Source organism: Strongylocentrotus purpuratus, unplaced genomic scaffold (genome assembly GCF_000002235.5).
Source record: "Strongylocentrotus purpuratus isolate Spur 01 unplaced genomic scaffold, Spur_5.0 spur5_scaffold_7, whole genome shotgun sequence".
Lineage (NCBI taxonomy): Eukaryota > Metazoa > Echinodermata > Echinoidea > Camarodonta > Strongylocentrotidae > Strongylocentrotus > Strongylocentrotus purpuratus.
In genome coordinates, this window is record NW_022145613.1 from 27,734,098 (window position 1) to 27,748,222 (window position 14,125).

Here is a 14,125-nt window from a genome sequence, read left to right on the forward strand (position 1 = left end):
GTGAGGGGGGGGGGGGGCTCAATGGAGTTAAATATGAAGTGGCCCGTAAGCGCGACGTCCCGTGCTTACACGGACAGTGGGATGTCTTTGGGGGGATATGGCTCCCTCACAAGTTAAAAGAAAATTGAATTTTCAAACACATTTGGTGCGATTTGGTGCATACTTTCTAGTAATATTTTAACAAAAATCATTGAATAGATTCCAATGGATTTTTTTCTTCCTGAAAGGGGAATATCTTATGTCACTATTACAAAGACTCGGAAATATCTTTGCTATAGAAGCTTTATTACTGTCATTAATATGTGAACTGATTCCATGGAGTATCTTAATAATAACAGTTAGGTTTAAAATTAGTTACTACATGCAGGGGCGGCGATTTCTTTTCATGGCCGGGGGGGGGGGACGACGAAATGCGATGGACGAGGGAGCAGTGGGTTAATGAGCCAAAAATCCGCATCAGCCCCACTCTTACACGTTACATGCAGGCTCCGCGGAACATTTTTCAAAGTGGAAGGGGGCTAAAGTATTTAAGATCAGGTAGAGCAAAGAGAACGAAGCAAGTGGAGCGTAAATTGGCGAGGGGTTCAGGGGCAAAGCCCGGCAAGGGTCAAGGGGCGTAGCCCCATGAAGCTCAGGGGTTTTAGGTATTGACTAACGGTCTGATGAGCATCCAGGGGCCCGCCTTAGGGCCCCTGGTAGGGTCCATGGAATGGAGCCCCGGAAGCTCAGGGGTTTTAGGTATTGACTAACGGTCAGATGAGCATCCAGGGGCCCGCCTTATAGGGCCCCTGGTATAGTCCATGGAACGGAGCCTCGGAAGCTCAGGGGTTTTAGACATTTAATTAATGTCGAATGAGCAATTTGAATACCTTATTTGTGACACTGGCATGCAGGTCACTTATGCCTTATAAAAGCTCAGGTAAAAACCATGCTATTTCAGCAACATTTGTAAAACACTGGTATCGTATTAGAAATAAATCGCGTTTGAATTGTATTAGGGGGAATAACTGCCCCCAAGCCTCCCCCTCCATCACTACGCCAGTGCGAGGTAGCATAGTAAACGAGTGGGGTGAAGGTGACGGAAGTGACTACCCCCTCACAGGTTTTTGAACTTTTGTTGTATTAACAAATTTTATTCCTTAGCAAAATTATAGTATAAAAACAAGCATTTTCTTTTTTCACACTTCACTTTTCTACAATATTTACTTGAACACTTTACTTAATATTATGCGAGGGAGTGTAGCTACCGAGCGAGAAGAATTTTATTTGTCTAAACGCTGCACTCTTGGGCCCTCCAGAGCTTAAAAGTTTGTTGCAGTCTTTAGTCAGTATCTGCTATACCCTTTTTTTGCATTTTTTCAAATTTTCCGGGGGAGGGGGGGGGGGGGGACGATACAAAAACGAAAAATTGAGGGGGACGTTACCCCCTCCCCAGTCCCGTCCCCCGGGATTGCTGCCCCTGACTACATGTACTTAGCACTAATATAACGTTTTGGTATATTTAAAGGTATTTGTTTCATCACTTTCGTCAAATATTGAGTGTCCAACCAGTGTGACGCTGTGTATAAGACAACACAAAAAAGGCAACTTGTAAGTTATGGCTGTATTTGGTTTAAAAAAATGAAACTATATAAAATATCATATAAAGTATAAATAGGATCGAGGTACGGTAAAATTATGTTCGTAGTATGTCGGGGGCGATACACTGTCATGTGCCGGGTATAGATTGCGAGAGAGACACTGTGGTGTTTTTTAAACACCATGTAATCATAAAGTAAGAAAGAAGGGGATTAGGGGTGCCAGTGAGTAAAAGAAGAAGAAAATAAACATGGCGAGGGGCAGTGGAAGAGGAAGCAGACAATTAATTTACAGATATAGTGATACAGAAAAGAAGAACTAAACTTAAAGACCTACCACAAAGACCAACAAGAACATTATAGAGTGCGAGGGAAAGATCTGTAGTTTTGAAGAAAGAACGGAAAAGAGGCGATCGCGACCTTTTCACGTGCTTCACATCTTAACAATGAATTCAATTTCTAGTACATTATCAAACGCGAAATTCTCATACGAATTCAAATATTGACCATGAGCGAAGAAAACGGTTCAATGTTTATATAGATAAAGAACACACATAAAATCGGTGGCATATCCAGACCTCTGCCTCAGGAGGGACGAAGTATGTAAGTTTACAACATGACTCTGATTCATACAGTAATGGAATCACTTTTTTAAGGGGGATCTTCCAAAATGTTATATTGCCAATAATTTACGGGGGGGGGGGGGGGAATGCTGCGCCTCTTAACTTGGTACACCTCAGCTATTGTTTCAACGTAACTATGGCCCATCGCCAGAAAACTCTGCATGGGTGAAGGCGGGGCTTTGTTTGCTATCTTGCGAGGGGAAATGGGATTTGTATACTAAATTCTCCTTCTAAATTCTGTATTAATGCAACCGGTAATATGAAGCGACAGCTTGTGTTCAGCACACGAGCCCTCCCCTTCCCATATCTATTGTAATGCATTCTTTAAATAAAGTTTTTGTTTTCGTTTCTCCTGTATATTATTCTCTCTCTCCTACTCTCTTCTTTCTTCTAACTCTTCACCCCTTCGTGCCTTTCTCTCACGTGGTCTCTCTAATTTACAGTTTCTTACTCCTCTAGCCTCCGTTCACTGTCTTTCTGTTTATAGCCCACTGTTACCCATGAAGTTGGACTATTTGTTGCTTACCTCTTTTCATGATGTGATTGCGACAATATGGCTTATTTTTAAAAGATAACGTTTATTGATTTTTCAGAACCCTACTTACCTTTCTCATTGACTCTTTAAATTGATCTTCAAAGTTCTGAAAGGATAACAACTTTATCTACAAGAGTAAACTATAATTATCAGAATGCCCTCATAGAAAAAAGGTAAGAAAACATATTATAACTCTCTCTATATATGGGCAACAATGTACATGCATTCGTGTATGTGTGTCGCAGCTTTTCTTTTTCTCTCTCTCTCTCTCTCTCTACTCTCTCTACCCCTACCCCCCCTCTCTCTCTCTACCCCTCCCCTCTCTCTCTCTCTCTCTCTCTCCCTCTCTCTCTCTCTCTCTACTCTCTCTACCCCTACCCCTCTCTCTCTCTCTCTCTCTCTACCCCTACCCCTCTCTCTCTCTTTAAGGAGGTGTATTTTGGTAGTATTATCGCTATCATGAAATTCGTTTTTTATATCCCAATCTCATTTTTCTCTCATTTAGGGGTTGCATCATAAACACTGTCTTAATCGAGTAACAATTTTGGGATCGACTGAGACTGGCAACCGAATCTCGATAAAAGTTAATAAATTTCTATAGCTTTCAAGACCAAAACTTTACAAGCAAACTTACTTAATGAAGAAAAAAAAATCATATAAGGGATTCAAAAATTTACACAACATTTTAGGACAATCCTACACAATCAATAACCCTAAATAATGCTATGGCACAAACAGCAAAATCTTATCTTAAACAAAAAGTATTTATTACTTCAATATTTTGTGAACTAGAATATTTTGATTAAGAATGTTTTACAACACAACAGAAATGATTATTATAATCTTTTTAAAGGATTTTCTGAAATAATTTTTTTTACTGAAAAGAATTTTGTTGAATACTCATAATTATGATCAAATCTCTTAAGCAAATATTACTTAGCAAGCAGGGCCCACATCAATTTGTCTACCTGAGGAACTGTATATTTTGTCCGCTTTCTTTGTCAGTCATGGTCATAGTGTCATGTACCCTTTAGGTACAGCACATCTACGACGTCTCTAAGCGATTTAAAGAAATATTATTACCCTAGTCATCAGATTCAGGCATGTCCGCTCGCATTCCAGCCAAGCGTCATTGTACAGATGTTCACAATGCTGAGCAATGTACAATGACTTTCGCATTCTAATGGGATTCGAACCCTCAACCCTTGGATTGAGTGTCAAGCGAATGAACCACATTACCAAGACACCTCCACATGAAGGTCTGTTAAACAATCAATCCTCCATCTCGAATTGATGTTATCTGCTTGAATACCAGCACAATTTGCAATATACAAACAAAATGACTACTACGAATTTTGTAAAAACTTTGTTTAGAAGAAACACACACCAAGATTAAATTCATATTTGCATGCTTCATTAGTTCAGTTCAAGTGGTCCCGTGATGTTAAGAAGCATATATATACATTATGTATAGATTATACGTATTTATCAGTTCAATCTTTTTTTACATAATAAGAACCCTGAACTGAAAGTTTGAACTATAACCTCTTGCGTTTAAACGATTTTTCGAAGCTAGAATCACAAACATGAATCACAAATCAAAACGCCTTTACAAAACAATGTCACTGCGGGAAATCGTTCAAGCGATTTTCCATTAACTCTGATTCTAGCTCATTTCAGGCCCAGTCACTGCGCATCACACTGCGCAGTTTGACCCAGGAAGTATAGGTCAACTTCGGAACGCGCTTTCTGGAATTGTTTACGGCCGACTGTCGACTGCTGTTTTGAGCATAGATCGCAATAATAAAACAAAGAATTACATAAGAAATGGTGACAGAAGGAAAACAAAAAAGAATAACATAAGAATGGAAGGAAGAAACAAAGAATAACATAAGAGAAAGTGATAGAATTATAAATAAAAAAAAGAATAACATAAGAGAAGGTGACAGAAGGAAGAAACAAAGAATAACATAAGGAAAGACAGAAAGAGAAAGTGATAGAATGATTAAAACAAAGAATTACATACGAAAAAGTGATAGAAGGAAGAAAAAAAGAATAACATAAGAATAGAAGGAAGAAACAAAAAAAACAAAAAAAAGAGAAAGTGACGGAATTATAAAAACAAAGAATAACATATAAGAAAAGGTGATAGAGGGAAAAAAACAAAGAATAACATAAGAATAGAAGGAAGAACCAAAGAATAACATAAGGAAAGACAGAAAGAGAAAATGATAGAAAACAACGAAAAACATAACGGAACAGGCCACGATAAAGAGCATGGTATAGTGAACGCAAATTGCTAGCAGGCGCGCGGTTTTTGCCAAAACCGGAACAGACCACAATCTGACCTTCAATGCGCAATGGCACTACTGCGCATTTTAAGAGCAGTAGTTAATCACGAAACGATCGTTCGTTCGTGTCTCCTTAGATCAAGATTAATGTAATCTTGATCTTCGGAGCAGTTGCTACTACCGGCCGTGTCAGACACGATTAACTATCACAACGAATTTCTGTGTGTGAATGATGTCGTATGTACAGGTGATTAGTTTAAAGCCCTTTAAACTAATCATGTTTATAGAATTTTAGCTGAACTAATTGCAAGTGCCATGATAAACAGTGCCCTCATTGGTGAGATGGTAACTGCACTGCTGTAGTAGATTGTGCGGCCATTCAGAGGTTGGATGTAGCGGTAATTGTCGACCATTTTGTAATTGCCTTGTGCGTTCAGATTGACTCCGTACACGGTGCGGAACATGTCAAGCTGTTAGAAAGAAGAAGAAAAAAAAAAAAAACACGAATTTAGGCCATTAAAAAAATATACATATTTAGCGTCCCCTCCCGCTTCCTTTTTGGGGGCCGCCTCCTATTTTTTTCTGTTGAAATTTTTTTTTTTTTTTTATTTTTTTTATTTTTAATTAGAATTTTTTTTTGAATATTTTTTGAATTTTTTTTGTTATGAAAAAAACAAACATGAAAAACACGACTGAAAAGGGCCTCCTCCTTCCTATTTTAAAAAAAAAAACAGAACGCTTTACACATTTTAAAAATTTTATTTCGCCTTATCATCATTATCGAACTTTCAAGAATTAGTCATTTCCAAATCGAAAAGTTAGACATGTTAAAATTGGAAGTCGTAATTTGTGAAAAAATGTTGATCGGCGAAATAGCCAGCCGGTGAATGAGCGGGGGGGGGGGGGGGGGGGGGGGGGGTAAGAGGTACATTTTTTTCTTTTCTTTTGGTCCAATTTTTCAAGTAATATTTAGCGCTGACTCAGCCCTAGCCGTTGAATAAGCGGGGAGGGGTTGGGGGGGGGGGGGGGTAGGAGCAATAATTTGTTTTATTTTATTTTAAGCCAACGAAAATTTGCAAATCGCTCCGGCCGATAATTCGCTCAGTGGGGGGGGGGGGGGGGGGGGGAGGAGGGTGAGGGGGTTGAATGAGCACTAACTTTTTTTTCGGCCCTCGAAAATTTAAAAATCGTACAACCCCCGCCCCCCCCCCCCCCCCCCCCCCCCCCCCCCTGGGCGCCTAGGGGAGGGGGCCCGTCTCCAAATAAAGGTAAAATTTGCGTGTTTTTACCTGTTTTTTCCCAGGGGAGGGGTCGGGGCCCCCGGGCCCTCTTGGATCCGCCATTGACTACTACTATTACTCCTACTATTACTTTTAATACTGCTACTTCTACTACTTCTTTTTCTTCTACTCCTACTTTTACAACTACTACTACTTCTGCTACGACTACTTATACCACTACTTCTTCTTCTTCTTCTTCACCTTCCTCTTCTTCTTCTTCATCTTCTTCTTCTTCTTCTTTTCTTTTTCTTCTTCTTTATCTTCTTCTTCTTCTCACCTTCCTCTCTTCTTCTTCTCTTCTTCTTCTTCTCTTTTTCTTTTTCTTCTTCTTTATCTTCTTTCTTCTTCTTCTTCTTCTTCTTCTTCTCCTTCTTCTTCTACTACTACTACTACTCCTACTACTAGAACTACTACTACTACTACTACTACTACTACTACTACTACTGCTGCTGCTGCTGCTGCTACTACTACTAGTATATACCCTTACTTCTACTACTAAACTACTACTTTATTTACGTCATCTACATTCAGGAGAATATTAAATGAAGAACAACAACGACAAAATGATGGAACTTGCACTGGGGCTAAAGGCCTCGGGTCTGCCAAGGTATTCTGCCCCCGGCCCCCGGGGGTGGGGTGGGGGCAGATGGGTACCTCTCCTGTAACAGTTTGTGGATACTCAAATTTTACACTCAACATTTTAGTAGAAGCATTCAAACATTTAAAACTAAGAGTATCATGCTATTTTTCAGCTAACCTTATAAAAAGAAAGATGGAGACTGACATAATCCTGAGGTGTACAAAGTTGGAAAAAGTAGGGATCGTTGACGTGCAATATACAAAATGGGTATCCAACCTACTTGTTGTAGACCAAATGACAATTTCATCATCTAAGTACACCCCCCCCCCCCCGGAGACCCCATTCTCTCATTCACCTGAGCCTGGGAGATAGAGATTGGGTCTTTAAAGACGTTCCAGATGACGACCTCATAGCAGTTGGGCGCCGGCGAGGAACCATTGTAACGGTAGAACTTGGACAGGTCAACTGGCAAGAAACTACGGATCGGGAACGATGGGAGGTTGCCCTGGCCCAGGGAAGTGTTGCCCGAGGAGTAATTGGCGATCTGGCTGATGTGACTCAGGACGGAATCGAAAGCAGGGTTAGATTCGCCAACCTTCATAGGGAAAGAAATACAACTAAACTATTTTACAAGGACTAATTCTAGAACTGAAAAAAATAAAATGAAGATCGACATTACAATAAATTGATTAAATAATAATCTTTAAACTAAAACCATGAAATAGAGCGCGGACTTATTAATGATAACTATCCCCTCGCCGACGAAGTCGGAGGGGATATAGTAACACCGCCGTCCGTCCTTCCGTTCTTCCTTCCTTCCGTGTGTGCGTCTAACAAATTTGGTTTTCGATTGTTAACTTCAGTTATATTTGACGAATTTTAATGAAATTTGATATGAAGGTACATGATATCAAAATGCAGGATAAGTTCGATTTTGGAGTACGTAGGTCAAAGGTTAAAGGTAATAGCTCATTAAATATGCGAAAAAATACACATCTGGTTTCCGATCGATATCTTCAGTAATGTTTGACGGATTTTAATGAAATTTGATATGAAGGTACATGGTATCAAAACACAACCTAAGTTCGATTTCGGAGTATTTAGGTCAAAGGTCATAGCTCATTAAATATGCGAATCTGGTTTCCGATCCATAACTTTAGTATTGTGTGACAGATTTTAATGAAATTTGATATGAAGGTTCATGGTATCAAATCACAGCCTAAGTTCAATTTCCGAGTATGTAGGTCAAAGGTCATAGCTCATTAAATATGTGAATCTGGTTTCCATTCGATAACTTGAGTAATGTTTGTCAAATTTTAATGAAATTTGATGAAGGTACATATGGTATCAAAATACATGTACATGTAATCGATTTCTGAGTATGTAGGTCAAAGGTGAAAGGTCATAGCTCATTAAATATGCAAAAACACCTAATTATATATGTGAAAATGTGGTTAACTTCCTTGCCTAGTAATATAATAGTATAGTCCAATGTTCTGATGTGTATATATATATAGGCCATTTGTACCCTGCGAGGGGATGCTACGCTTTGCGTTGACTTATAACAACAATATATTCCCATGTGTAGGAGAATCGCAAAGATTAGGTGTAAACCAAGCATAAGCCACTGGTAATCTACATACCGATGTTTGTGGTAAGCTGCATGGCCCATTGAAGATTAACAGTAGAAGAATAAGAAGAAAAAGAAGAACACAGGGGGCACTCTTACCTCAATCATCACAACCAGATCGGTGATTGCATCCCATTGCAAGCTGGTCACAGCTGCGCCGAGATCGGCGTATTTAGACTTGTCGTAGTGAACCATGTGCAACTGAATAAATGAATAATGGATTAATAATAATTGATAATTTATATATGTCCATTACGTTAACATATGCTTCCCACTGGCAATTATAGGCAATACAGTAAATTAAAAAAATAAAAAATAAATGAGGGGGAAAATAACAGAAGAGACATATACATTATGTGTGGATGCACTAAATGTAGAGTAATTTTTTCAGTTAAATCATGAAAAATGTGAATTTTGATAAACTATTGATATAAAAATCGTCACAAACTGATAACAAAATTGGCAATTTGTGTGGTGATTTCACTTGTTCCATAGCTTTACATACTTTTTAAAAAATTCACAACTTTCTTATTAGTTATCCGATTTTGCTCAAACTTCTTTTGATTGGTTTGTCTGATTTTTTTTTGCTGCTATTGAAAGTAAGTTCGTTTTGGAGTGGACTTGTACTTTAAGTACTTTACATTTGACTTTAGCATGTTATGGACACTACAGGTCGCTTTGTCATTGACATTATATTCATTTATCCAGTATGAAATGTTAGCCATGTGTTTTTCTTCTGCCAAATTTGAACAGTATTTGGTCTATTCCTTAAACAAGAACCTTTGAAACACAATTCCCATGATCAATTATGTAGGAATTCTTGTAATTTGGGGTAGGCCTACAAAAGGCTAAAAAATTCCAATGAAAAAAAAAAAATCAAAATGATATCGCTTCAAAGTGTCAGGTTATCAGCAAAAATTTGTGTACAAAAGACATATGGTGGTGTGACCAAAGTTCGCGCGTGACCTAAGTTCGCTATCTCAAAAAATCAGTAAGATTACTAAAATCTGATATCACCAATGGAAAGAGGAACATTAAATTACCCGGAGGTGAAATTTTCTTTGGAATTGGGTACGAAATTACGAAAATATTGACAAAAGATCGACAAATTTTGCAATATTTTGCGTCCGTTCCGAAAAATGATCAACTTACCGATAAGGGTCTGAAAATCTTCAATTTGAGAGCAGCTTTTCTCAAAATTGTAATTAAAAAGTGGTACTAAATGATTGTATGATATCTTGCCTTGCAAATTATGATATTACCTTATTTTTGATGGATCACACTTTTTGATAAATCAACTGTAAACCCCCGTGCGTGAAGTTAGGTCTCGTTGTTTTTATGACTTTTTTAGATGCAGCGCGCACGAACGATAGGACATCGAATTTTTAGATCGCGATATCTCCGAAATCCTTCGACGATAAATTTTCTAGTAAAACCAATCTGTAGTAAAAAAAACTTTGCCATCCATTTGGTAATAATTGAAATAAATAAATTTGTGTAGAATATGAGAAATCATAGTTCGAATATCACATTTTGTATTATGTTCTAAAATGTCCGCGAACTTTGGTCACCCTTTCATACAGATAACCTCGCGTATAAGTCGATCTTCTCAGGACTGAGTGAAATGTGTCGACTTAGGAAATATTCGACTTGTGTGTGAGTCGTAGAAATTCGACTAACGCATAATTATGTTATATGGACTGGCCTTGAGGGAGATACAACAATTTCTCGAAATAGACTCATATTGCCCCGAGTCAAAGATGTCTGATACGGGTAATAATTATGTTTATATACCTCATACATAGATTGTCATTCACTGATTGGTCAAAACTATATCACATGACAAGGAGCATTTCGATCTATCAAGTATCATTGCGTCAGAGGGTTCGATAGCTACTATGAAACCATGGGATAGAACTCCTAACCCCTCCGCGACTTTTACGCACACACATTTTTTGAGTTGCTAGGCTACCGCAATCGCACGCGCGGTTACGCGCAGCGCGTAGGAATTCAATACTCTTGCCTTGGACTTGATGTTGGATTTTTCTTATTCTGGTGAGTAAATTCCTCTTGATCTCGTTTCCTGTTTTTTAGAGCTAGATCTAGACCTACAGCTAGACCTAATCATGAATCAATAAACAGGATGAGGTATAAAACAAATATGGACTGCTCTGTAAACGGATGATGGTGGGAACTACCACTCCCTTGGTAGTTTTCACACCGGCCCTTCTATCACCCCCTCGGCTTCGCCTCGGGGGTGACAAAGCGGCCGGTGTGAACACCACCTTGGGAGTGATAGTTCCCACCATCATCCGATTACAGAGCAGTCATCTGAACATTACTTGGTGGCCGCGCCGGCCGGTGGCTTTTGAGTTTTGAGTAATTATCTCAAGCCGCGGGGTTTGAATGGTGCATATATCCAGAGCATAAAAACATATACCTTCACGTACACAATGTACCTACTGCACACTCCTGTTACCTGAGGCGCACCGGAACCGGTTTGGGATTGGGGGGGGGGGGCAGACATTCCAGGGGCAGTGGCGTAACGAGCAAAAACGTTTGGGGTAGAAACAAAATCTGCATCACCACCACTTTTACAACTATACGTTACATGTAGGCACCGCGGAACGATTTTTTTTTTCAAAGTGGAGTAATAGCAAACAGGTAGAGCGTAGCGAGCGCAGCGAATGGAGCGTAAATTGGCGTGGTGTCCAACCGTCCAGGGGCTTTGCCCCAGCGGGGTCAAGGGGCGAAGCCCCCGGAAGCTCAGGGGTTTTAGGCATTTCATGACAGTCAGATGCGCATATTTTGATACCATATTTGTGACACTGGCAGGTCACTAACCGGCAGGGGGTCTAGGAGGCTGAGCCCCATGAAGGTGTCCAACCGTCCAGGGGCTTTGCCCCAGCGGGGTCAAGGGGCGAAGCCCCCGGAAGCTCAGGGGTTTTAGGCATTTGATAACGGTCAGATAAGCGTATTTAGATACCTTATTTGTGACACTGGCAGAGTGGCAGGTCACTAATTGGCGTGGGGTCTAGGGGGTTGAGCCCGAGAAGCTCAGGAGTTTTAGGCATTTGGTTATGGTCAGATGACATATTCAGGGGGCTGAGCCTCCGAGTTGAAGCTCAGTGGGTTTAGGCATTTAATTATGGTCAGAACTGATGACCAATTCAGAGGCCTGTCTCATATTGCTCCGTTTAGTCTCATTTCACAACGCCCCCTATCGTCAGAGCATGGTCAGAGTCAGCAGCCTAACATGTTAGCCTATGGACGTTTTTTAAAAAATCGTTAAAAATTCATTTTTTGTTTAAACGAAAAGCACATCCACCCCGACGTACGTTATCACTAGCTCTTTCATTGGAGCCCTCATGTCTCATTGACTTTTGAAAGTTCACCCACCGTAATTTTCAAAATAGGTTGCAAGCTCGTCATTGCCTATAATACACATGTGAAACAAGTCTAACTTTGGACTCAGTTTGCCAAGCGATTTGAAGATTAAAGGTCGAGCACACGAAACATAAAAAGCATGAATTATCATAGATCACTTCTGCCTATTTTATTATGTCCATTTCATCCAACCCCCACCGTAATTTTTCAATTTAGTAAAAGCAAACATTTAGCCGAGGTAAGCAAAAACATGAATATTCATGACACACCATGGACTATTCGGTTATTAACAGAGGGGTGCAATCGGTCATCACGTCAAACCCCCCTAATTGCCACCAAGTATTTCATATAATTATATAGTTTGGTATGTTTCTTTTAATCACTCATGAATTATTAAATATCAATGATGGTTTAAAAAAATGTAAAAGAAATTTTAGTTGATATTTATTAACAAAGTAATTTATATTTAGCAAAGCAATCTCACATACAAAATTACTATCAAGTGTCGTCTGCTACGCCGATTGTCGCCTGCTTCGTTAAGGCCCGGTCACACAGAGGGGACGCATGGGGGACGCACGGCCAGCGCATTGGAAATTTGCAATTTGGGCCAGTGCGTTGTCGTTCGCAAGGCGTGCGTCATCACTCGTTACTCGTTCGTCGAGCGCGCTGGACCCACGCTATGCAAACGTCGTCATTCGCTGTGTGCGTTGGGAATTTTTGAGCATGCTCAAAAACGTGCGCCGAGCTCGACGCATGAATGTACACGCCAAAGGCACGCCAGACATGCGTGGAGCGCGCTAGACCAGCGCCAGACATACGCGGAGCACACGCCCTGTATACGCACAGCGCGCTAGCTACACGCTGTGCATTTTGTGTCAGCTCGCGAGCTTTTCCAAAATCATGACAAAAGTTAGGCACACGGCCTTTTCCGATTTCCAATGCGCGGGCCTTGCGTCGTCTATGTGTGACCACTCGTCCAGCGCGCTAGCAACACGCTGTGCATTCGTGGAAGTTGTTATCATGTGCGCTCTGTGTACGGTCTGTATGCGCCCTGTATGCGCTCAGCGCGCTAGCAACACGCTATGCATTTGGTGTCAGCTCGCTGTAGCTTCGACAAAAGTTGGGCGCACGACAACGCACTGGCCCAAATTGAAAATTTCCAATGCGCTGGCCGTGCGTTCCCCATGCGTCCCCTCTGTGTGACCGGGCCTTTAAAGGCACATATTTATCGTTTGGACTGTAAGGAAGAGGACACATTTTTTTTTTTTTTTTGGTCTCGAAATTTGAAAATTTGACATTTTGCTCCGTGGGGGGGGGGGGTAAGGTCAGCTTTTTAGGTCAACCATGGGAATTTTTTTTTTTTTTTTTAATTTTTTTTTTTTTTTTTTTAATTTAAAAAAAAAAAAAAAAAAAAATCCAAAGATGGGGGGGGGGGGGGGGGGGGGGGGGGGGGGGGGGGGGTTTTTTTTTTAGAGAAATTTAGGGGGGGTTTACACACAAAAAATTACCAAAGGGGGGGGTTTAACCCCCCAAAGACCCCCCCCTGTGTACGCGCCTGGCTGCAGTGATCAAGCGAGCGAAAATAAGACAATCGGAGCAATATATGTAGGCCCCTGGTTGGTTTCAGGGGGCTGAGCACCATGAAGCTCAGAGGATTTAGGCATTTAATTGTACGGATTGTCACAATAAACCTGTGAATGACGTTATCTACAGAATAATATGATTTAATGTTTTTCTTTGTTCGTCCTGGAACTATAAATTTTATCGAAATGAAAAAAGAAAGAAGGGGTCACTCGCTGTCATGGGCGACGCCCCTGCACATGACTCACCTCAGCAGGATAGGAGGTGCCATCAATCTGATGTCCTGAGCCTTGAGAATTGATAGACCCCAGTGGAAGATGATTTTAGCAGCTGTGTAGGTAGTATGAAGACCGCCCCCAGAGAGCTTGTACTCCACTTCATCATGAAGATCGACGCGTACTACATTGAGAGGAGAAGAGGGGAAACAATGGTTACATTTTCATGGCTATTACAGCTTGTAGTCATTTTATTCATCGTAATATAGTCATTTTATAGTCATGCTGGTCATCATTATACATTCATTTTATTCATCGAAATTTTATTTATCAAGACAGAGTCGTGTTGCTTTATAATTACTTAGTCATGTTTTTCATCAGAATATAGTAATTTGACTTTGTTATCCTTACTGAAAGTCCCGCTGT

The 14,125-nt window shown here is 40.3% G+C and overlaps 1 protein-coding gene across 1 annotated transcript; it reads right to left on the bottom strand.

Annotated features, from left to right (window-relative positions):
- Positions 1–5,250: 5,250 nt before the first annotated feature.
- Positions 5,251–13,861, bottom strand: LOC575052 (carbonic anhydrase 14-like). Its single transcript, XM_030974790.1, has 4 exons — positions 13,733–13,861; positions 8,616–8,717; positions 7,242–7,481; positions 5,251–5,496 (listed from the first exon to the last, which is right to left on the bottom strand). Exons 2-4 carry the CDS (start codon positions 8,709–8,711, stop codon positions 5,308–5,310), a joined length of 525 nt encoding a protein of 174 aa, XP_030830650.1. The 5' UTR covers positions 8,712–8,717; positions 13,733–13,861; the 3' UTR covers positions 5,251–5,307.
- Between the last annotated feature and the right edge of the window lie 264 nt (positions 13,862–14,125).

Excerpts from the sequence above, each read along its gene's own strand:
- LOC575052 (XM_030974790.1), bottom strand. The coding sequence starts at position 8,711 with ATGGTTCACTACGACAAGTCTAAATACGCCGATCTCGGCGCAGCTGTG. Across the intron at positions 7,482-8,615 it reads ATCTGGTTGTGATGATTGAG|GTTGGCGAATCTAACCCTGC; the intron begins GTAAGAGTGCCC and ends TTCCCTATGAAG. Across the intron at positions 5,497-7,241 it reads TCTCTATCTCCCAGGCTCAG|CTTGACATGTTCCGCACCGT; the intron begins GTGAATGAGAGA and ends TCTTTCTAACAG.